Source organism: Muscardinus avellanarius (assembly GCF_963383645.1).
Source record: "Muscardinus avellanarius genome assembly, chromosome: 9".
NCBI lineage: Eukaryota > Metazoa > Chordata > Mammalia > Rodentia > Gliridae > Muscardinus > Muscardinus avellanarius.
In genome coordinates this window covers 27,162,453-27,187,167 of record NC_137795.1, presented here as the reverse complement: position 1 = coordinate 27,187,167, position 24,715 = coordinate 27,162,453, and the positions used below count along the sequence as shown (strand labels likewise).

Here is a 24,715-nt window from a genome sequence, read left to right as displayed (position 1 = left end):
AAAGACCAGAAAACAAAGACTACAAAAAATAAACAATAGCAATATAAAGTAAGGATAAGAATAATATAGTGTAACATAACTTTGATTGGAATTTCCACAAGTATTAATGTTGAAGACAATGTAAGAAACATATTCTTGGGCCAGGTGTGGTGGTACACACGTGTAATTCTACTACTTGGCAGGCTGAGGCAGGAGGATCACAAGTTCAAAGCCAACCTCCGCAACCTAACAAGACCCTCAGCAATTCAGCGAGACCCTGTTTCAAAAATAAAAAATAAAAATAAAAATGGAAAGGGATAGGAATGTAGCTTGGAAGTAGAATGCCCCTGGGTAAAGCAAAATAAAATAAAACAATAAACAAAAACATTCTTGGAGTATGTGTAGACCAGCCTCTAAATCTGGGTGGGATTCCTACTAGTTCGATGGCCTCAAGTAAGGCAGGAACATAATGTCCTCTGCCTGCCCTTCACTCTGGCCTTTCCCAACTGCCTGGATCCTGCCTCCTGAGCCCGACAGGGTTATTCCACAAACAACCAGCTATTTTAGACACCCGAGGCTCTGGTCCCCAGGCCTGAGCACAGGAGAGGGGGCAGCCCACTGCACCGCCAGGTGAGTGCTCTTCTCTTAGGTCTTGCTGGCCAGGCCTGCGGATCGAATTGGGGTTTTGAAAGGTCTCACCTAAGGCACGCCTACAGCGGCTGCAGCCTTCCCAGAGTCTTCAGCACTGGAGGGAGAGCTCTCGCTCTGGTCCAGCAGCCCTGCGGACGATGCCTGCTGGGTTCCAGAGGACAGGAAGGGGTGGCTGTAAGAACCTGTTGGGCACAGATCTGACAGAGAAGCCTGGAAGTTCTCAGGGGGTCATGGGGTGAGCTGAGGACAGCTTAATACACCCTACATTTGGTAAGTTGTAGGTCTGGATAGATTTCTGTCCTCTGATGTATAATCAGAGAGGGGAAAATGTATCATGGGCTTATTAGGAGAGACTGTAATGAACATGGAAAAGGTACAAGAGCTACCAGAATTCTGAGAGGAGGAGCTTACCTTCAAAAATGAGTTTTTTTTATGGGAAGTGGAAATAAAAAACATATGCTGGGTGCTTCCTATGAGATAAGGAACACAGGAAGAACAACGTGCAGAGGGAGATGTGGAGAAAATTAAAGTGGTGCCTTCTTCAGAACCAGCACCACTCGGCTCTTCTTCCCCACCAGATGCCCCAGTGCCTTTGCACATGCCAGCCCTCCTCCAGCCTTGCTTGCTTCCCTTTTAGGCTTGGTGAGGTCCTGTTCATGCCACCTGCCTCCAGAAGCCAGCACAGCTGCCAAAGGCAGCCATCACAGCACTCTCTACATGACAGTGCAGTGAGTCTCATGCTTCAGCCCTGCTGGCTTCAGACAGGATTATATTTATGACAGAGTAACTACAGGCTCTCAATGACAGGCTCAAACTTTATTTATCTCTATAACTACCCATCATAGCTTCTGATCTACGACTAAGATTGCCAAATAAAGAAGAGGCCCAGAGTGGTAAGAATAGATGAAAACCTCCTTTGATAACAAGGATCTCAAGAGTTGCCTTGGGGACAGAGGCAAAGATAAGGGAGAAAGAGAAAGTGAGAATAGAATGATCACATACCAAGAACCTACTATGCTCAGAAAATTAGAGTCCTGATTATACCAGAGGAGCATTTGTTCCTTCTTTTCAAAGAATTAGGGGTTTAGCCTATTGTTGCACATGGACTCAGTACTTTCTGGACACAATCTAATGGCTCTGGACAGCCACTCCTCCTAAGAGAGTACTTAGTTCAGCACCAACAACACTCAATTTGAAAGTGGATACTCAAAGTTAACTGACAAACTTATTTTGGAAAACTTACTACCGTTTTCCTTTGGTAGGAATGTACTTAAGTTTCCAAACTAGATTGCAAAGGCTTATTTATTCATTTATTTTTGTGGTACTGGAGATTGAACCCAGGGACATTCTATCTCCAAGAGGTAGAATGAACCCTGGGTCATTCTGCCTCCATTCTAGCCCTTTTTATATTGTTTGGAAACAGGGTCTGACTAGGTTGCTGAAAATCTCACTAAGTTGCCGAGGCTGTCCTTGAACCTGCGATCCTCCTGTCTCAGCCTTCCAAGTACTGGCATTACAGGTGTGTGCCACCACACCCTATGCAAAGGCTTATTTAACCTAGAAAGTTTCTGATTATACCAATAATTTAACTAGGTTGCAAAATATAAGCCAGATTTGGTTTATCCCCATTACCAGATAGCCAAATGGTAGCTTAACCAAAATTCCTGTCTGCCTTAGATATTCTGGGTGATGCAAGAGAAACTACTTGAAAACGGTTTCATACCATATAACAGTAAGGGCAAGGACAGCCTAACCACCATGACGCCTAAGTGCGCATTAGAACACGATTTTTAAGTAGAGCGCACGCCCCTTCTGCCATGGGATTCCACGTGCTCAGCGGGAGCCCAGGATGACTCTCTCTGACCTTGGTGTCATGTGGGCTGTAGGACAGGGCTCCCACATGTGTGGGGATTAGAAAGATAAACACAAGTTGCCTTTCATTTATGAATCGTTTGAGTATGGGATTAATACATTCAAGTGTCAACTCAGTGTTTGTGGGTTTGTATGAGAAAATCATGAAGGAGATGATAATAAGGATGAAAGCAATATGACAAAATGTTTGAAGGTGTTTGAGTTTTAAGTAAAAGCAAGAGTAGCAGCCATGGACTGATGAGGGGAAAGTCAGGGATGACGCAGAACCACCGCGATCTCCTGAACTCTAAATAATACAGTCAAGGCAGATTTCTTCTCACATGTGAGCCTATGGAGAGTGTGTGCTCGTGGATAGTTTATCCTGCTTTGGGGGCTCACTTGTAGCATATTTCGAGGCTGTTTCCTGGGGTTGATGTCTTGCTCCATTTTAAGCTTACATTGCTTCTCACTGCGATCATTGCCTTGGTCAGAGGAGTGGGTAGACATCTGGAGTATCCAGTAGTCTGAAACCAGAGAAGCTAAATACCCCAAGGAGCTTTGTTTAATTAAAAGTGAATGCTGGGGCTGGCTAACACGCACCCACAATGTCACTCCTGAACAGATGATGGTGAGAAGCTCTTGTCTCCTGTCCTATCCCTGACCCCACAGCCACGCATGGACAGGCCACCCGTGCTCAGGAGCTGACCTGTCTGGCAAGGAGATGTCTCCTTGTGTGACTTGCCAGGTGGTGGCAAAGGCCAGCTGTGCGTGAGGAAGACTTTCTGAATTGGCTTCATGAATTTAAGTGAAAAGACAGAGGAATGCCTAAGTGAAAAGACAGAGGAATGCCTTTCCAAATAGCTGTCAGCTAGCCTGTGCAGGTCGAGATCTAAGTAAGAGGCACCACAAAGATAAAGATGAGACTGTAATTCAGGAAAGGATGGCATATTTCCATAGGGAGCAGAGGATGTGATTTAGATCATGGATCTGGGGCTGGCTGACAGTGTGACCTGAGGTCCATTTCTTAGGCCCCGTGGGCGTTACATCCTTCTTTATATAAAGAAAAGAAGGATGAGAGCTTCTAGTCTTTTCTAGGTCTACCATTTCATACGTCTATGACTAAGATCAATCTGAGGCAATAAATTATATTCTATTAATTTATGTATGTCTAAAAAGAAATTAAAACAAGAAAACATAAATATTTAAAGCCAAGAATTTTGGGGGGAGGTACTGGGGATGGAACTCAGGGGCATTCTACCGCCAAGCTACACCCCTAGCCCTATTCATTATTATTTATTTTGAAACAAGATCTCACTGAGTTGCAAAGGGCCTAAGTAGCTGAGGCTGTCCACGAACTGTGCTCTTCCTGTCTCAGCCTCCCGAATGCTGGGATTACAAGCCTGCACCACCACACCCAGTTAGAGCCAAAATATTTAAAATATATGTTCCAAAGAAAGACTCACTTCCCTTAAGTGCATCTCCATTAGAAACATTTGGCCCTCGAGGGAAAATGCTGAAGTTTATAATTTTTCTATCAAATAAGGGTTGTGCACTTGAGCAGAGCTGGTCTTGAGTCCTATACTTCTTCACTATTTAGAGAAGTGACTGTTTATCCCTAATCCATCTATCAACACATCTTTGCATGTGTGGGTGAACATGTGCGTGCACACACGAACACACACACACACACACACACACACACACACACACACACGTAAAGACCCACCAGTGTTAAGTTTGACCAAAGAGGAAAAACCAAGACTTACGGGAGCTGCTGAGTTTTTGACCGTGACGCTGGGAGTGGTGGCTCGCAGGGCCCCACTTACTCCATGGTAGTATTTGAAGCAGATCTTTGTTTCAGCTGAAAGACAAAAATAAAATGGCACTGAGAAGTCAGGTATAACCCAGAAAGAGACAGCGATGGCTGGGGAGGACACCTCTATGAACTGCAACCTAACTCCTCCCACGAGCCAGTCAGGCCAGACCTGATCGTCATGGCCTACATATGGCTCATGGACAGGCTTGACTTCTTTCTAAAAATACGTCATAAAAATTATTTTGGCCTTAATATTTTTGTGCCTGAGTTAAATCCACTAGTTACAATTTTCAGCATTCATCCTACCTCACTAAAAGTCATTGATTTTAAACTGCTAGTTCTAAGATGTTAGGGAGTTCGATGACAACAACCAGTCTGTTTCTTCTGTAGTTTTCCGTCACTTAATAAATTGCAATGACTAGCTTGGTAATTTTAAGGGAGACTTAGAATTTATTGAAATGCATGGATGGGAGGCATATTCTTCTAAACTACTATATATAACAATCATAACTTTTTTGCACCACAAATTTGTTTTCCTTAAAAGTTCTGTAAATGATAAACAGAGAAGATACAGCTTTGAGGGAATCACACTGCCTGAGTTTGAATTTTATCTCCACCATTTACAATCTGTGAGCCAGTGAGCCAGTCACATAATCTGTGCTCTATGTTCTTTATATCTAACATGGATTTGGGGACAGCAGGTACCCCATAAAATAATGGTTCAACAAATGCAAGTGACTAGAGTTCCCCGAAGTGCTCCGGAAACGCTCGTGATGACAATGATGTGAGACTAAGCAATGGTGTGATTCGATTGCCTTCTAGAATTTAGATCTATAGAGGAAAAAATCTGCAGCAACCTGAATTTAGTTCATTTGGTGGTGAACGGTTTTTCCCAATTGACTGTTTATAGGATTATTAAATTTTTTTTTTAAATTCAGGCCATGTCTTGGTCCTTTATAATAATTTTGTTTGTAATAATATGAGAAATCTCTAATTTGAAATCCTGTTTCTCTAATCTAGGAAATTATTTTCAATTAGAAAGTTTTAAAAGATGATGTCCGCATTGATTACCATACATTTAAAATATGCTTGTTATGGAAAGTATGGAAATGAAGACAAGAATAAATAAAATTAAAATCTCTTATAACTTTGCATATGTGAGAATATAAACTTTATACAATAATGCATTTGCCTTCTTAAAATTAACATACTTAAATAAGTATGCTCAAATATTACTTAAAACATTGTAATTAACATTCTTAGACCTGTGGAATAATTAAATAGATTTATAATTTGTAATTATTCTCCTATTTTTAGAAAATTGGGCTTCTCTCTAAAACATGAATGACTTTTTACAGATTATTTTTTATGTTCGAATTGTTCCTTAGAAACTGAAGTGAAAATTACTAGTTACCCACCTAATGAGAATCTCCTTTTCTTCCTTAATAATAGAATCTTAATTTTATTTTGGATGGTGATGTACAACAAAGCATTATATTTTGTAGCCTCCCTTGTCGATAACATCTATGTTATTTTCCATTGCTACTTACACCGAAACCTTGGTGTTGAAGTTAAGAAGATTGAAAATTTTTCCCTTGGATTGGAAGTATGAAAAAAAAAAAAAAATATATATATATATATATATATATATATATATATTGGTGATACCGGGGTTCCTGGAAACCCTTCTGCCTTCAGGCTACACTCCCAGACCTATTTTTTTATTTTTATTTGGAAACAGGGTCTCTTAAGCCAGCGTGGCTGGCTTCAAACCAGCATGATCCTCCTGTCTCCGCGTCCCAAGCGCGGGGATTACAAACGTGCACCACCACGCCCGGCGGAAGTATGAATATTTTAAGGACTCCCCCTCCTTGTGGCCAAGTTGCTTACTAATTGCACTTTGTATTTCCTCCAAATTTTGACACTCTTGTTAACAATGAGTAGTATCAATGAAAAATAAATGTAAATAGAATCTTATTTTTGTTTCATTTATTTGATTGCTAGTGAGATTAAATAAATAAATATTTTTCATCAAATTTTAACTGGCTACTTGATTTTTCTAATCTACTTAATTGCAGTTGTTTAAACTTCCCATGCCCTGGGTGGTGCCTGGGCACTCACACTCTTGCCTTTGGTGAGTGTTGTCTTCTTTTAGGTATGGCAATGCCTTTACTTTCCTTCTGGAGTCATTCTTTCCCTGCAGTTCCTCTGCATTTCTGTTGATGGCCTTTTCAAGCTCTTGGTGGAGAAGCTAATAACCTAGTTCCATATACATTCTCCAGACACCTCTCAGCTGTCCCCATGCTGGGTCTACATACCATATCCACTAATGTCTCAACCCAGGAGGCAGGTTTCTTATAGGTAAGGGATCAAGGAAGATTCCGAATAAAGCAGGAGCCAGACACTGAGGTAAGCACAGTGAGTCACTGTGTTTAGAATATGACTTCTTCCGCCTACAGGTGCCTGGCAGATCAACACGGGGGCCAAATGGCCTCACCTTGAGCTCAGTTGGCTGGAAGGAACTTGGAGATAACAGGCACTACTAGCTTTTCATTCATAACAGAGAATGATTTCAATGCCTTTGAGCAAGAAAGGTCAGGGACATTCCACATAACCTTGTATTAAATCCTATTGCCAGTTAAGCAGATTAACCAATAATTCACAGGGCCCTTCAAAGTGTAGTATTCTCCTTTTGAAAGTTGTTGGCAAAGTTATTTTTCTTAAGTATTTTAAGAGCATCTTCCAACACTTAGTAACCTGGTTATTAACATATATTCTTTTTATTTAACCTAAATATCTTTTGTAGTTTAAAGTGGTTTCCCATTGAAACTTTAAGAGATATTAAATTATTTAAAATGTCTTTTTATTTAGGGGCAGGATGTGAAGGGAAGCCACCCATCAATGTTAAATCATATGTAATGATTAAATAATGTGTAATGATTTAACATTGATTTAACAATGATTACAGGTGGCACACACTTGTAATTTCAATACCGGGGAGGCTTAGACAGGTTTACAGCTTCCAGGACAGCCTCAGCAACTTAGTGAGATACCCCACAACTTAGTGAGACCCCCTACAACTCAGCGACCCTCCACAACTTAGTGATCTCCCACAAGTTAGTGACCCTCCACAACTTGTTTCAGAATAAAAAAATAAAATAGGTTTGGGGTATAGCTCAGAGGCAGGCCTGGGGATTGAACCCTACCACAAAAACAAAACAAAAACAACAATAAACAAACAAATCTATATGTAACATTAAAATATAAATTATATATTTTATGACTTTTTAAAAGTCACTTCATCCCACAGAAATCCATGCGACTTTTCTACTTATTCTGGTGATAATTATATTACACTGATTTGTTTAACTTAATGCTGAATTTTTTCAGGAGAGGAACTTGATGCCATCTAACTCTCCAGTGTCAAGTAATTTAGGCATATTGTATAAATACCCATTGAAAAATGACTGAAGAACTAGTCATGCTTGCACAGTGATGTTTATGTCAACGATGGCCCGCGTATTGTGTTTCCACACAATGACATCACCTAATGACATCACCTAATGACATCACCAAATGACATAATCCAATGACATCATCTAATGATATCACCTAATGACATCACCTAATGATGTTGTAGCCATCTTAGTTTACACTAAGTATAATCTGTGACTTTCACATGACAAAACTGGTTAATAACACATTTCTGAGAGCATTTCCCAGTCACTGAGTGGCACATGACTGTATTGGCTTCATCTGATTGACTCCACTGCCTTATTGATAAGCCAGGCAAAGATACAGTATCCTGGTGAGTTCTAATTCTCTGTAGAAAATATATACACTTTTTTCTTTTCTTTTTTTTTTTTTCTTCTTTTTTATGGTATGGGGGATTGAACTCAGGGGCATTCTCCTCTGAGCTACCTCCAGCCCTATTTTATTTTCTATTTTGAAACAAGATCTCACTAAGTTGCTGAGGCTGGCCTCGAACCTGTGATCCTTTTGTCTCAGTCTCTCAAATACAGGAATTACTGGCAAGTGCCACCATACCTGGCAGAGAATATTCACTTTCTATAATCTATTATGGTATGATTTCAAGAAATATTTAAGTATTGTAACAATACTTAACAGGTAACAGTGATTGCTCTTTCTGAGAAAAGCATCAAGGTTCAAAGGCCAATAAATATTACATGGTAGCTGGTTTCAGATACTTTGTCTAAGGAGACTCTACAGTCATTTTGTCTTTCTCCACTTTTCTAAGTAAAATGATAATTCTAAAAGCTCTTCAAAGCACAAGGCAGCTTCTAAACAGAAGGCATTTCTACTCTAATTGTCTCATTGTCTATTCGGGGTGTTCCCATGTGAAGGTACAGAAGTGTAGGAAGGCAAAGCGACCCAAGGAAAGAGGAAGCCTGTGAGGTGGAATCCAGGAGCTCAGTTCTTGACTCGGCACGCTTTGCTGGGGGTGAGCTGCCGGCTCCCGGAGCCTTACCTAGTCTTGGTGTAGAACGGCAGTTCCCACTTTGCAGAGACTGTTTCATGTGCCACTGCCATGCAGAGCAAGTGGAGTGATGTGTAAAGTATAGTACACGTGGAGTGGTCCACACTCGAGCGCCTTCTCGTTGATCAACTGATCTGAGTAGTTGTTCACGGATGTCCACTTGAGGGTATCAATCAAATAGCGAGTGGGCAGTTGAAATCCAGCCCATGGGTTCACATCACAGGGTACAGTTCTAGAACCTCCAGAGGAAGAGACTGACTGACTCTGTGTAGGTTAGTGGCAGCTCTGAAACAGATCTCCTTGTAATATTTGGTTTGTTTTTGCCTTGCTCATGACTTACTTTCAAATTTGAAAAGGTGCGACCAGCTCATGCACAAAGTAGAGCAACACTGAAATTTTACTTGTATAATTAACACATTTTGTAACTATAATCGTTATCTGGGGACATGTATTCTGAAGGTGCAGATTGATTCACTTCGGCTAGAGTGTCATTTAAAGAGTTAAGAAAACTGTGTTTCCCCCCTTGCTTCAGTCCTGAGGGATTCGCAGCTCTGCTATAGTGGTTGAGACTTTGTGCGCAATGAAGGCAGCAAACCTGAAGTAAGCAAAGTATTTTCTTAAGTTTAAAAGTTGTCATTTAAATCAGTCTTAATTAATTAGTAGTACTTACTATGTACCAGACCATTCATACTACTTTCTGATTTGATCCTCACAAGAATCTCATGAAGTATAGGCAATTATTACTAACTTTTCTTTTTTACGCATCTAGCACAATGCCTGGCAAATAATCAGACCTCAAGAAAATCACCTATCACTACTATTTTAAATCTAAGGAAAATAAAGACAAAGTTTAAGGCCACTCATTCAACGTTGCACATATGGTTCGTGGCAGCACTAGGATTTAAGCAAATATATTAACTTATTTGACAATTTGGATTTCAAAAATATTTAATAACCCAAGTTTGCTGATCAGCTATAGCAAAAGTGAACTTCTACTTCCAGTAATGATGGACTAGGTAATTCAGAGCGCATAGAGAAACTGAAAATATAAAAACCAGTCAGCCTAAAGTAGGGCTGCCAGATAAAATGTAGGACTCACCGTTAAAATTGAGTTTCAGACAAACTGAATATTTCTTTGATGTAGCATGAAATATGCTTAGATTAAAAATATTACTCATTGTTTATCTTAAATTCACATTTCAATAAGTATCTGTTAATTTCCCCCCTAAACCTGGAAACTCTGCCTGAAGGCATCAGAGACCTAGCAAGGGAGTGGAAAGTAAAGTAATGAGGTCAAGATTCAAAAGATAAAGCTCAGAGATGAGCCCAGGATCCACAGCTGCTGTTTCCCCAAGGGAGGCTTGTGTTGATTCTAAAAAAAGCCTCTGAGAGCCTGGGAAGCTGAAAAGAACTTTTGACAGACTTGCAGGGCTAAGGGGATAAAACTTAAGAGCCCAGGGCCTGCCAAAGAGGAAGACTCTTAGAAATACCACATGATTCCAGCTGGAACCCTGAATAGTTGAACAGATTTACTGTTGACAAATGCACCAACTCTAACTCTCCAAATCAACGTGTGTTGAAATTCAACTGAGGTTATTCTGGAGTACTAAACATTGATTACAAAAAATGTAAGTCATTTTAGGAGAAAAATAACATCATTCTAAGCCTCAAATTATTTCTGCAAGTTTTCAATTGCAATGTGTAGTTCTCAACTGAAATTGACCAAGCACATGCAAAAACACAGGAAACCAAACCAAACAAACAAAACCACCAAAGTCAACAGCAGGCAATATAAACAAATACACAGAGCTTCCAAATTTGGGAGTTATAGACACAGGCTTCACTGAACACACACAACATCCAAGAATATAAAAGACTAACAAAAAATGAAGTCTATATTCAGAACACTCAAAACTATAATTTTGAAATAGTGAATTCAGTGGATGAGTTTAACAAAAGATTAAACAAAACAGAAGAAAATTTAGGGAATTAGAGCATAGATCAGAGAAAATCTAAACTGGAGCATGTGGAAAAAATAATTGACAAATATAGAGGAGAGAGTTAAGAAACACACAGGATACTAATAGGTGGTTTAAAATGTGTCACTGGAATCTAAATGGGGAGAAGAGAGACACTGATGCTAAATATAAAAACTCTCTAAACATAATGAAAAATATCAAGCTATACAATGAAAAGCTCTATGAAACCCACAAAGAACAAAATAACCAGATATCACAGTAAAACTTTTAAAAAGAAAAGATCATCAGCTAATGAAGGAAAAAGCTAGACTGCTTTCAAAGGAACAACAATTAAACTGACAGACAACTTCGGACATGAACAGAAAGAATGGAAGCCAAAGGGTGAGAGCTCTGAAGTGCTGGAAGTAGGTATCTCACCATGGGATTCTGCAACCAGGAAAAGTAAGCTTTCAGAGTAACACATTGTCTCCCATTTCTGCTTGAACATTGCACAGAATACCAGCATCAAGAAGATCTGGAGTTCATGGTAGATTCTTAGCTACCCACATGTTATGTCTTCGATGCAGAAGTAGCAAAATCTTATGAACCCAGGTGTGATCAAAACTGATGAATCAGATAGATGAACACAGTGGAGAGATGCCTTTCATTGAGAAGTCACTTATTTATGTAAAAAGAACCAGAATTGTCTATGCAGGAGCATTCTTTATCAAGAATAATTGACTTAAATCCACTAATATTTCACTTATAAAATAGATGCAAGGCAGAGATAAACCATGTCCTCAAAATCCAAGAAAAGTAATTTTAACTCAAGAAATTATCATATCTGTAAAAGAGTTTAGATAACAAAAACTATCTACAAAGAATAATAGAAAGGGTAATGTTTTCGAATGTTCAAAAAGATTAAAAAGTAATGAAAGAATAAGCTATAGATTAATTTGAATTTAAAGGATATTTAGTTTCAGCAAGAGAAAATAAGAGCAATAATTTGGAAGAAATAACATTAATAACCAGGTGTGGTGGTGCACATCTATAATCCCAGTACTTGGGAGGTTGAGACAGCAGGATCACAGGTTCAAGGTCAGCCTCAGAAACTTAGTGAGGCCCTATTTCAAAATAAAAAATAAATTGGGCTGAGTGTTTAGCTCAGAGGTAGAATGCCCTTGGGTTCTATCCCCATTACATAGAGCATAAAAATATTAATATTTAAAATTTTAAGTCCGTACAGCGTATCCTACATGTACTATGTTTATTTATAGTTTTTAATAAAACAAATATGGATTAAATGGATTGTAAAAATAAGCAGCTTAGAGGACAAATGTGACATTTGATAAAAATAAAAGGAAGAGTGAAAGACTTTCAAATAAATGCAGAAAAATTGAATTAAAGTCATTGATAAGGCAGCTGTTATGTTTGGATTTTTTTTTTTTTTTTTTTTTGGTGGTACTGGGGATGGAACCTTTCTGCCTCCAGGCTACAATCCCAGACCTATTTTATATTTTATTGGGAAGCAGGGTCTCTTAAGCCAGCAAGGCTGGCTTTCAAACTTGCCTGATCCTCCTGTCTCTGCCTCCCCAAGCATGGGGATTATAAGCGTGCATCACCACGCCCGTCTTATGGTTTGGATTTTAATGTATCTAAAAGGCCCATGTGCTAAAGGATGGGTGCCCAACTTGGTGCTAATGAGAGGTGTGGAACCTTTAGGAGATAAAGCCTAGTGGGAGGAAGTTATGTCTTTGGGATGTGCCTATAAAAGGGATATGAAATTCTAGTCTCTTCCTTTTTCTCTTCCTTTCAATTCTAGACCTCTATGAAGTGAGCAGGGACACTTGTCCACATACCCCCACCATGATGTGCTGCCTGCTACAGACTCCAAAGCAATGGGGTCAAGCAACTGTCAGTGAAACCTCTCAAACTGTGAGCCCAAATATTTTCTTCTCTTACATTGATTATCTCAGTGTGTGTGTTACAGTAATGAATACTGACTAACACAGAATTTAACACTGAAGATTCTACTATTTATGTAAAGATTGGACACTGGAAAATTTAATTTAAAACTAATTTTATCTTTTGAGTCTTTATAAGGTAGAATTCTAAAGCTTCTTGTGCTTTGGACTCTGGTTTGGATCACACCAGAATGAAGTAGAGTCGCCCTTTGTCACCTCTTATGCTACATTTGATGTTAGCAGTTTGTATTAAAGAACTCATTCAAAGAAGAAGACAATATAATTTAAAAAGTCATATTTATAAGAAAACGACAAAAATAAACAAAATCTTGTTCTACTATCAACATTCCTGAATAAACACACTATTTTTATTTAAATATTTTTTGTAGTAAAATCACTGTTAAAGTAATATATAAACCTGATTGAAAAGATAATCTTACTATATTATAAACTACCACACTGATCTGTAAAAATTGGGTAAAAATATCATCTTACTTGGATTTATACTTCCAAAAGTTTTATGATTTAGAATACTCTATGGGGCTTGTCTAAATTAATTTAAATTTAAGTTATATTAAATAAACTGGTAAATAACTGGAAAAATAAGCCTTAAACTTTGAATAAACAAAGATGATTATGTCCTTATGTTTTTCACATCTGCATAACTTATAAAAAGTGCCATATGATAATTACGTTTCTCTGATATCTAAATTATAAAGTGTCTGAGTATTTGAGTGAAACAAGAAAAAATACATTTTTTGAAGTAATTATGATAATTGACTTTTTTACATAAATAACTATATATTATTTGACTTAGTTTGTATTTAGTATAGAACAGTGAAGTCCATGTTAGTGTTTTAGGCAAACATTCAAAGTAAATCATTGTGCAAAATGACAGTGGAACTTTAATTTATGGGAAATACTCAGAAGGCTAGTAATCCCAAACTCCAAAAAAATCTTATGAATGTTTTTTTAATTTTCTATTTAAGATCTCATTATTTTCATCCCTTCATACCTGTCAGAGTTTCTGACCTGGGTCATTTCATGTGTAGTCAAAAGGTAATTCAAGTCCATGCCTGTAATCTTAGTGTTTGGGAGGCTGAGACAGCAGGATCACAGGTTCGAGGATAGCCTCAGCAACATAGTGAGACTCTCAACAACCTAACAAGACTGTTTCAAAACAAAAATAAAAGGGGCTTGGGGTATATCTCAGAGGTAGAATACCCCTAGGTTCAATTTCCAGCACACACACACACACACACACACACACACACACACACACACAACTAGAGACTTCTTGCACAATAGAATAGTTCTAACAGATTAATGTTTCAACCGCCAACTAGATAAGCTAATTTAAAAATGTCCCAAAGCACTGTAAAGCAAAGAAAATGACAAGGTCTAAAAATTCTGGAAGGGGAAACCTGGTCATATAAGCTGATAGCCTGCAGCCTCTTTTCCTGGTAGTTGACCACTAAAAGTGGACTGCACTTTATTTGATTCACCCTCTTACTGAACTAAGGCCATCAGTACCTGACCGCTTCCCCCTGTTAAGTCTTGGATTTGTTTTGAGTTTGTTCTCCAAAAGTTTGTGTGTTGGTGGCTTGATCCTCCAGTAGGGGTGTGGGAAGATTGTGTGGGACCTGGAAGAGGTGGAGCCGAGTGGGACGTCCTTAGGTCACTTAAGGGCTTGCCCTCAGAATCAGTGGCCAGAACTCAGTTTCTCTCTAGCTTCCTAATATGAGATGTCTCACTCCCACATGTGTTCCCACCATGATGCTGAACAAATGTGATTGATCTTAGACTTTCAGCTTCTGGAACTATGAGCTAAACAAAACTCTTTTCTTTATAAAGTCAGCTTGCCTCAGGTAATTTGCTATGAAAAAACTGACTGATACTCTTTCTTTGAGGGAAGATGCCATCGCCTGAAGTACCTATAATATTTCTCACCTCATGTATGGCAATTGCTAGAAAATTACCAAGTACAGAAATAGACAGAAACAAATGAGCAAAAGCAAGAAAGAAAATGGAAACAGGACTTTGAGGAAATATTAGGCAATGATTTTTAAGGAAACTATATTTTATATATGCTGTAAATGGTATGTGGAGACTTTGCCAGAAAATTAAAACCAATAGAAAATAACCAAATGAAAGTTATATTACTGAAAAACATAATAGCTGAAATTAATAACTCAATATATATGCTTACACAAAATAGATAGAGGATATTTATCTTTGGATATGAGTCCACAGAAAATATCCAGATTGAAAGAAGTGAGAGGGGAAAAAGGGGGGGGGGAGTTCCAGAGAATGGGATTGAGAAAAGCTTTAGGACAAAAACAAAAACTAGTTCTAAACACTTCATGGTTAAACTTTTGAAATCCAAAGGCAAAAGTCTTAAAAGTGTCAGAGGTGAAAAAACAGTATCTTCAAAAGAATGCCCAAAAGACTAACCATTGGCTTTTCAGAAGACCGAGAAATGACATTTCCAAGTGCTGAAAAAATAACAGCTAGCTTAGAATTCTACATATCTAATTAAATCGTCCTTCAAAAGTAAAAGTAAAGTAGTGATGCTTCCAGACAAAGAGAAACAAAGAAGACTTATCACCAGTTGGCTCACAGAGAAACACTAAAGAGAGCTCTTTCCTATTAAAAGGAACTAGATCCCAGACAGAAACAGATGTGTGAGGAGGACGAAGAGAAACAGAATGGGTTAAAACTGGAGTGAAGCTCTGCGTCTTGATTTGGGTGCTATTTACATGGAAGAATTCCCTTTCTGAAAATTCATAAGCTCTGCATTTAAATTTGTATATTTGTCTATGTGTGTGTTGTAATTCAGTAAGAATTTCACCAAAATAAAGCAAAATAAAAACTGCTTAGAAGAAAATGTGTAGTCTTATTGCATACATTAGAGAAAAAGAATGGTCAAAAACCAATGAGCTAAGCAGCAATCTCATGAGATTAGAAAAAGAACAACAAACTAAAAGAATACCCACAGAAAACAGAAAGGAGATAATAAAACAACAAAAACAAGAGCAGAGAGTAAACACGAAGCAAACATATAGAGGATCAAGGAAATAAAGGTTGGATCTTTGAAAAGGTTAATATAATTAAAAAATTCCATTTTTTAATTCCATTTGGGTATAGTGGCACAAGCCTGTAATCCCAGTATTTGGGAGGCTGAGACAGAAGAATCACAGATTTAAGGCCAGGCTCAGAAACTTAGTGAGAACCTGTTTCACTGAAGGCCCTTGGGCTTGAGAGAGAGAGAGAGAGAGAGAGAGAGAGAGAGAGAGAGAGAGTATTCATTCCCTGGAAAGGAATACAGAAGGCATGAGAAATGACAGAGGGTCCTGCACAGCTGCTAACAGTGCCAGCCCCTATTTGATGTAGCTGGCTGTGTGGTCTCTAGGCTTCCCTGGACATTCCTGCTGCAGGTAGGGGATTCCAAAAGTTTTCCCAAGGCCAAGGGCAGGAGGGGCAGTAATACCATCACAGGGTCTAGTGGCTTCTATCCACAAAATACCTAATCCTGGATTACTGGAGTAGGAACCTACATCTCAGTTCCAATAGAGGAAGAAGTATAAGGTCTGTGGTAGAGGGCTGAGTTTCCTGGAATTGAGATCAGATGCATAAACCAGAAGGCTTTAGGACTAAAAAACTATCAGACTGAAAGGCTTCAGAAAGTAGAAAGAACAGCTACCAACATGAAGGAGGAAGGACCACATGGAGAGCCTTTCCCACATTTCATGATGATTACAAATTTCTTCAACCAGCTTGAGGGTGGTTCAGTGATCTTTCTAGAAAGCATATACATTTCTTAGGCATTAACCAACTTTTTCCAGATTAATGTTCCCAAGTACAAGAATATAATGAAACAAAGGTATAAATGTATTAATGGCAATATTTGTGTGTGTGTGTGTGTGTGTGTGTGTGTGTGTGTGTGTGTGTCTGTGTGTCTGTGTAGAGGGCTTTGAGTATTACCTTCTAAAGCTATATCAAAGTGAAAGTCAAATGGCTCCTTCAGAAGCTCTCATAAGTAAGGTCCATGGTGAAGACAGGCAGAGCTCAGCTCCATGGCAGGAGGGTTCCACAATTCCTTGTGCTGCATTGACCACGTGTGGGTTTTCCAGATGGTATAAGGTAGAGTGTCATTTCTGAATTATGATCAGTGCAGGTTGTAATTTCTAAATTCTGATCAGTTATTTAACAGGGATGATGTGGTACCAGCTTTAGGGTCATGAGTCACATGGAAATATATTGGAATGGCTGCCAGAGAACTATGCCTTAATCTTGTGAATGGGCTGTGGGGCTGCTGGCAGGATGCGTGACAGGTGGAATTTCCAGGGGTGGGCTTCTTTGGCATCCCCCAGTGAAAAAGCCTTCTTTATTCCTCCATTTCTGTTTTCATCTCTGAGTGCCTCTCCTTTGCCCTTGACCAATTTTCTCTTGGACTTTAGAAGATACTATTAAATTTTCTTATCTATTTGATGCTCAGTCAAGACTAATTTCGTCAGCTTCAGGTAAGGTTGAATAATTTTTTGGGAATAGAATCTTACTGGCAAGGAACATTCAGGCCTGCTGTTCCCAGCCTCAGGAAAACCTACCCACATTTTGGCTCCCTGGTACATAGAGATTGGTAACTCGATGCACGTATAAAATGCCAGGCCATCTGGCATGCCGCATATTGAATTGGCAGCTGCTTCCCCAGTTGCAGTTGATTTAGAAGTAGGATACAGTAACTGGATACTTGGGGGTGGGGCTGACATGGAAAAAGCTGGCTTTGCAGCAAGCATCTTTCCTAAAAAAGGAACACTGGGCTCCACTGGTATGGAATTTTATATAATTTTTTTGTGTGTGTGTGTCTGGTTCTGGGGATGGAACCCAGGGGCATTCGACCTCCAAGCTACACCTCCATTTTTTAAATTCTTTCTTTTGAAACAAGGCCTCACTAAGTTGCAGAGGGCCTCACTAAGTAGCTGAGGCTGTCTGCGAATCACAGTCCTCCAGTCTCAGCCTCCCAAATGGTGGGATTACAAGTGTGTGTCACCACGCCCGACTAAAAAATAACATTTTTAAATTTGAAATTTTCTGGAATCGTTGCCCCTTGGGAAAAGCAATTCTGAATCAGTGGCACTGATCTTTACGATTAGGCTGTATTAGGGAGATTATCCAAGAAGATGCCGTGATGCGCCAAGTTAGTGTTGGGCTATGAGGAAACCAACGGTGAGGAATGAGGTGCACAAACCATCCTGTACAACCCAGGAAACACAGGTGTTTTCCCAGAGTGCAGCTGGTACATGCAAGCCACTTAGCTGACTCTGAGATGTCCCCTTGGGGCTTTCAAACACATCTCCTTCTAAGTACAGTAGAAGGAGCATCAGTATCAATGGCCAAGACTGTCCTAGATGGAAGAGCAGGCGTGGGAGAGAAGAGAAGCTCTTGCTTATGTGGGAAGTCTTAGCAGGAGTTCTTTAGGACCAGTTAGAAAACACAGAGCTGGGCGTGGTGGTGCATGCTCGTAATCCCGCATTTGGGAGGCTGAGACAGGAGGACTGGAGTTTGCAGACAGCCTCAGCTACTTAGTGAGGCCCTTTGCAATCCAGTGAGACCCTGTTTAGAAATAAAGAATAAAAAATAGGGCTGGGGGTGTAGCTCGGAGGTAGAATGCCCCTGGGTTCCATTCCCAGTACCACAAAAGGAGGAGAAAGAAAGAAAGAAAGAAAGAGAAAGAAAGAAAACACAGACACAAATATCCCCGTGCAAACTGTTTCCTTCTCCCTCTAGGAAGCAGGATTCACAGGCTTTGTGAAATCCTTCCACCGTGTGGCTCAGCTTGGTGCCCACTTGTCAGTTTGAATTTCCTAAAAGCTTTGCATTATTCGTCCACAGTCTTCTTAGATCTGTGGAAGTTCTCACTTCCTACAAGAGCTTTTCAGGATATTTTTCCTGATCCGTTAGGCTTGTTGTGGATTCTTCAGCCTTCTTTCCCACCCTTAGTCAGTGTCAGCAGCACGGGTAAACTTTAAAAAAAATTATATGAGATCTTAGAGCACTGTCCACCAATGAGAGCCCACAGATGAATGCAGCTAGAGGATGCTGTGGGGGCCGAGCTCATGGCAACCCTACCAGAGGGCTGGAGCAGAGCTCAGCTGGGGTTGGAGAAAGTCTTTGCCTGTAGGGAGCTCTGGGAAAAATATTGGAAAATCTTTTAAGATTCCAAATCAATAATTTGCTTTGTGCACGTCTAAGTCAGTTTGGTCTGCCATAAAAAGTACCAAAGACCGAATGCTTAAGCAACGTTTATCTCCCAGTTCTGGATGCCAGGAAGTGTGAGGCTGACGTGCTGGGTCTGGTCCCTTGGTCAGGGCTCTCTTTCTGGTTTGCAGATGGCTGCCTTCTTGTTGTGTCCTCACACTGCAACAAAAGCTCATGTGTTGTTTCCTCTTTTTGTAAAGCACCGATCCCATTATGAGGACCCACCCACCTGGTCCTGCTCAACCCTAATGATCTCTAAAGGCTCCGCCTCCAAATACCACTGTATTGGGTACTTGGGCTTTGTCATCCAGATGGTAGGGACACAGACATTTTTAGTTCAAGCAGTGAGGTTCTAAAGTCCCTATGACCACTTCATCAATGTCAAAAACATAGACTTCCACTTAACTGGGTTATTTCTATGTTCACTTTCAATATTGAGTTGCCTGGGACATATTTTATTCCAGTAAGCTGTATTGTTTAAAAATTGTCTTGCTATTGACTAGAGACTTTTTTTGGCTGATCAGACTGTCCTGGGAATAACTTCTGAATGATTCCCAAGGAGACGATATATATGCACAAGGGCAATGACAAGAGCCTGGGAAGACACTGTGGGCCCGGGAGGATTTCCTGGTATTCTGTGCATCTCTGTTCTCCCCAGGAAAAGCTGCAGCTGTGCACAGCCAGGGACTCACCTGCGAGGTTCATCGGGCCCAAGGGGACAAGTTGGGATTGATGTGGAAGAAAAGGACAATCTACCACTCTCCCATTGCTCCTCTATCCTCCATTTCCCAGCCCCAGTGGAAGGAGAAGGAGTTGTTAAAATGGTTAGTCAGATTCCCTAACTGACTATGTTTGGGCCATGTTTGCTAAAGAACAGAGTCCTCTGCTTTCCAAGGTGCTATCTCTCTTCCACCTCCTTATTACAAGAAGTCAAGCCAGTCAGCTCTGTTCTCTGTGTGTGGCATCCTCTTGCCAGGGTCTGACCCAGAGATAACCTGGCCCCATTCCTCCACCCACATTCCTGTCTCCTTCTCCAGCAGGGGCACTCAACGTGTTAGGCTAAAAAGCCATCTGAGAGAAAGATTATACTTAACGGCTGTTGCCTTTGAGCCTAACTCTCATGCTTTCTACATTCAAATATCAAGTGCTAGCTTTATTAATTGACTAATTAGTTGCATAAATATTTATTAAGCCCCTCTATGGGATATGTTAGAAATAAAATATTTTAAGATGTTATCTAGGTGTTGAAATTATGGATGGGTTTTACTCTCATCTTTTCCTCGATTTTTCTGCAGAGAATAGGAACAGTTTTATAAATACAGAATCCATATGTAAGAAATACACCGAAGGGAAGAGGCTCCTGCATTTGTATGAGGGAGTGGTGGAGAGCAGGTGGAGCCTATGTTTTGGACGCAGTGTTCGCTACAGCTTTTCATGGTGTATCTCGATGGGAAGAAGGCTGTGTATTAGCCGTCACAAACTTCCTTCCAGATCTCCTTTCAACAAAGTTTGGTATTCAATTTATTTTCACCACTGCTATAGTTTGAATACACGTTCTCCAAAGGCAGTATTGGGAAGTAGTGGGACATCAAGATCTGGGGCCTAGTGTGAAGTCCTCTGGCCCCAGGGGGTGCCCTTGAAGGGGATAGTCTCCTTCACAGCTGACCGTGAGGTGAAGGGGCTTCCTCCTCAAAGCACCTCACTGTGCTGTGTCACCAAAGCAACTAGTTCAAACCTTAGTGGACTGAAACCCCCCAAACTGTGAGCCAAAATAAACCTTTCTTATTTATAACTTGACTATCTTGGGTATTTGTCACAGTTACAGGAAGCTGACTAACACAACCATTGTATCCTCTGGTCATGATTTGATAACACATTGATGCCTATTTCTAGTCTGATGTTCAAGTAATTTCCTTGCCAACCACAGAAGGAAGGTAAATCCCCCAGGAGCAATTCCTGCCTCAAGGTTCTTGGCGGTGTATAGCCAGCACCCCAATTGTCCATGGACTGAAATTCTGCACCAAATACCCACCTTAGGGACAGGAACACTCCTGGCCTACGTTGGTCTTATCAGGGCATCGCACGAGGTAATGCACAGGCTCTAAACGCCGATTGTCATGCTCACATCCTGGTCCCACCAATTGTTTCTATTGGTGAATACGAGAGCAGCTGCATTATCTTCCTGTGCTTTGGGGTTCCTCATCCACAAAAGAGTAAAATAACAATATTAGCCATCTAGGGTTTTCATAAAGATTAGATAGGGCCAAATATTTAAGGTGCTCAGAGTGATATCTGTCTGGCACATCAGAAAGCTCAAAGAAGATTAATTGCTGGTATTACTATCGTTACTCTTATACTCCAGACAATAATCTTAACTGAAACTACAGCCCACAATCAGATTTTGTAGCTTAAATACAGATCCCCAGGATGAGCGCGGTCACACTCCTGGAACAACCACCACCACCTTTGTTCCCATCTGCTGTGTCTGTCTGTCTAATTGGACACTGTGGTGATCAGCTTGCCATGCCCTGCAGACACTGCCGTCTCCACCTGGCTGCAGGTCTAGACACAGCTTTTAGGTAGGTCAGTGTCCCCTGCCTGCCCTACATACATGCCTACCAAATTTGGCCTCTTCTTCTCTCCCTTGCCACAGGCCTTTAGAAAAAGCTATCATGTGTACCCATCTTGGGGAGATCAAATAGGCATGATACTCCCTCCTTATGTTGTTGAAACCTTCTATATATCAGGGGTATGGAGGGCCTCAGACATTCTGGCTGAGATTTTGTGCAAAAGAGATGGATTCTGTGTAGAGAGTGGTTTGAGAAGAATGGAGAGGATTTATTCTTCTGTGGAGTTCTAAGTTTTCCATGTCTGCATGGGTGAAAAACATTCCTGTATTTTCCCAGTCTGGGGCATTTAAAGACATGTCTTCTTGTTCCTTAATCCCCATCTGGCTCCTGTCCTGCTCCGCCTATGCTTCCAGGCACCCTGTCCCTAGTTGGTCAAGTGCTTTCAGGAAAGGTCTGGCCGCCAACTAGTCTCTGATTCATGTTTGTTATGATTCTTCCTGCACCTCAATCCCCCGCACTGCCCTTCTTCATGCCCACAGACTCTTTCATGTGCTGATAACCACAAGAAGCTAAGCCTGGACTCAAATCCCAGGTCCACCACCTGCTGGCTCTGGCCCTCAGGCAAGCTAGTGCGCCTCTTGAAGACTGAGATCCTTATCACATGTGATGAGGCTCCCACCTCATGGTACTCAGCATAAAATAAAAGGATGTAACGCCCTTGTCAAAAATGTTAGACACCCGTAAGTGCTTAAATAAATGAGAGTTCTTACTTCTATGGCTTATTCCACTAAGTCTATAAACATGTTCAAGTCCACTCTGATCTTTAGAAGACCTCCCTGTGGTCTCATTTCTCATGTGCTGTATTTTCAGACAATCTTTCTGGAGGAGGTGTTATCACTTTCCTCCTCCTCTCTCCCTGGGTATTATTATTATTATTATTATTATTATTATTATTATTATTATTATTTTTGGTGGTACTGGGGGTGAAACCCAGAGGCTTTCTACCTCTGGGATATACTCCCAGACCTATTTTATATTTTATTTGGAAACAGGGTCTCACTAAGTTGCTGAGAGCCTCACTAAGTAGCTGAGGCTGGCTTCAAGCCTGTGTGATCCTCCTGTCTCAGCCTCCCAAGCGTGGGGATTACAAGTGTGCAAACCACTCCCGGCTCTCCCTGGGTTTTTTTTTTATAACAATTTTTTTTATTGAACATAAATAGTATACATTTACACTATATTTGGTGCCCTCTCCCCCCCGCCCCCATTTTCCCTTCCCCCCTCCCACCAATGGTTGTCCAGGTTAACCATGTCTTATTCATAATTTTACACATGTTCAGGTGTAGACCCTCATTAATCAAGACCGGCCTTCCTCCTCTCCTATCTTACCATCCAAACTTAGCTAATATTTCCCCTTCAATATCTGGAGTCCCACTGGTATTCTTTGTGTTTCCTAGTTTGGGCATATTAGAGGAAACATATGTATCTTCTTCTTCTGTGCTTGGCTGATCTCACTTAACATAATGTTCTCCAGGGCTTTCCATCTTCTTGCAAATGATATAATTTTGTTCTTCTTTATGGCTGAATAGAATTCCATTGTGTGTATTTCCCACAGTTTTGCTATCCATTCATCTGTTGATGGTGATCTGGGTTGGTTCCATATTTTGGCTATTACAAATTGTGCTGCTATGAACATAGGTATGCATATGTTGCTGTATTTCTCTGAATTCAACCCCTTTGGAAAGATACCCAGGAGTGGTAGAGCTGGATCATATGGTGGATCTATTCCCACCTTTCTTAGGAATCTCCACACAGATCTCCATAGTGGCTGAACTAGTTTGCATTCCCACCAACAGTGTAAAAGAGTTCCTCTTTCCCCGCATCCTCGCCAGCATTTGTTGTTATTTGATTTCTTTATGCTTGCTACTCTGACTGGGGTTAGATGGAATCTCAGTGTAGTTTTGATTTGCATCTCCCTGATGGCCAGTGATGAAGAACATCTTTTCATGTATCTATTAGCCCTTTGTATCTCTTCTTTTGTGAAGTGTCTATTTAGTTCATTTGCCCATTTCTTGATTGGGTTGTTTGTTTTGCTAGTGTAGAGTCTTTTGAGCTCTTTGTATACTCTGGATATTAGCCCCCTATCAGAGTGGTGGCTGGTAAAGATCCTTTCCCATTCTGTAGGCTTCCTCTTTAGGTTATTGATAGTTTCCTTTGATGAGAAGAAACTTTTTAGTTTGATGTTATCCCACTTGTTTATTCTTGCTTTAATTTCCTGAGCTTTGGAGGTTTTGTTGAGAAAATTACTGCCTGTGCCAATATGTTGTAGTGTTGAACCAATGTGCTCCTCTACTAACTTCACAGTCTCAGGTCTAATTTCTAAGTCTTTGATCCATCTTGAGTTGATTCCTGTGTTAGGTGAGATATAGGGGTTTAGATTCATCTTTTTACAAATGGTTAGCCAGTTCTCCCAGCACCACTTGTTGAAAAGGCTGTCTTTTCTCCAGCGTATGTGTTTGGCCCCTTTGTCAAAGATTAATTGACTAAAGATGTGTGGGTTTGTTTCTGTATCTTCTATTCTAATCCACTGGTCAGTATATCTGTTTTTGTGCCAGTACCATGCTGTTTTTACTACTATTGCTCTATAGTATAGTTTGAAGTCTGGGATTGTAATGCCTCCTGCGTGTTTCTTGTTATTGAGAATTGCTTTGGCTATTCTAGGTCTTTTCTTTCTCCATATGAAATTCATGATTGATTTTTCTACGTCTCTGAAGAATGTCACTGGTATTTTAATGGGAATTGCATTGAACCTATATATCAGTTTTGGCAGAATGGCCATTTTGATGATATTTATTCTGTCTATCCATGAGCACGGGAGATCTTTCCATCTTCCAAGGTCTTCTTCAATTTCTTTCTTTAATGTTTTATAGTTTTTGTTGTAGAGGTCTTTTACATCTTGGGTTAGGTTTATTCCTAGGTATTTTATTGGTTTTGAGGTTATAGTGAATGGAATTGTTGTTTTTATTTCTTTCATTGTGGATTCGTTGTTGGCATAAAGAAAAGCCACTGATTTCTTTAGGTTGATTTTGTAACCTGCGACTTTGCTGAATTTGTCAATCAGGTCCAGAAGTCTTTTGGTTGAGTTCTTTGGGTCTTCCAGATAAAGGATCATG

At 40.2% G+C, this 24,715-nt stretch overlaps 1 protein-coding gene across 2 annotated transcripts in view; it reads right to left on the bottom strand.

Moving 5' to 3' along the window:
* The window catches only part of HECW1 (HECT, C2 and WW domain containing E3 ubiquitin protein ligase 1), a gene marked incomplete at its 3' end in the record, with an annotated part of 445,939 nt that overhangs the window by 195,529 nt on the left and 225,695 nt on the right, over window positions 1-24,715 (bottom strand). For both annotated transcript variants that reach the window (XM_080701622.1, XM_080701623.1), the window contains exon 4: window positions 4,248-4,342. In XM_080701622.1, the coding sequence (XP_080557748.1) occupies window positions 4,248-4,342 (95 nt within the window). The remainder of the gene's footprint in view (window positions 1-4,247; window positions 4,343-24,715) is intronic.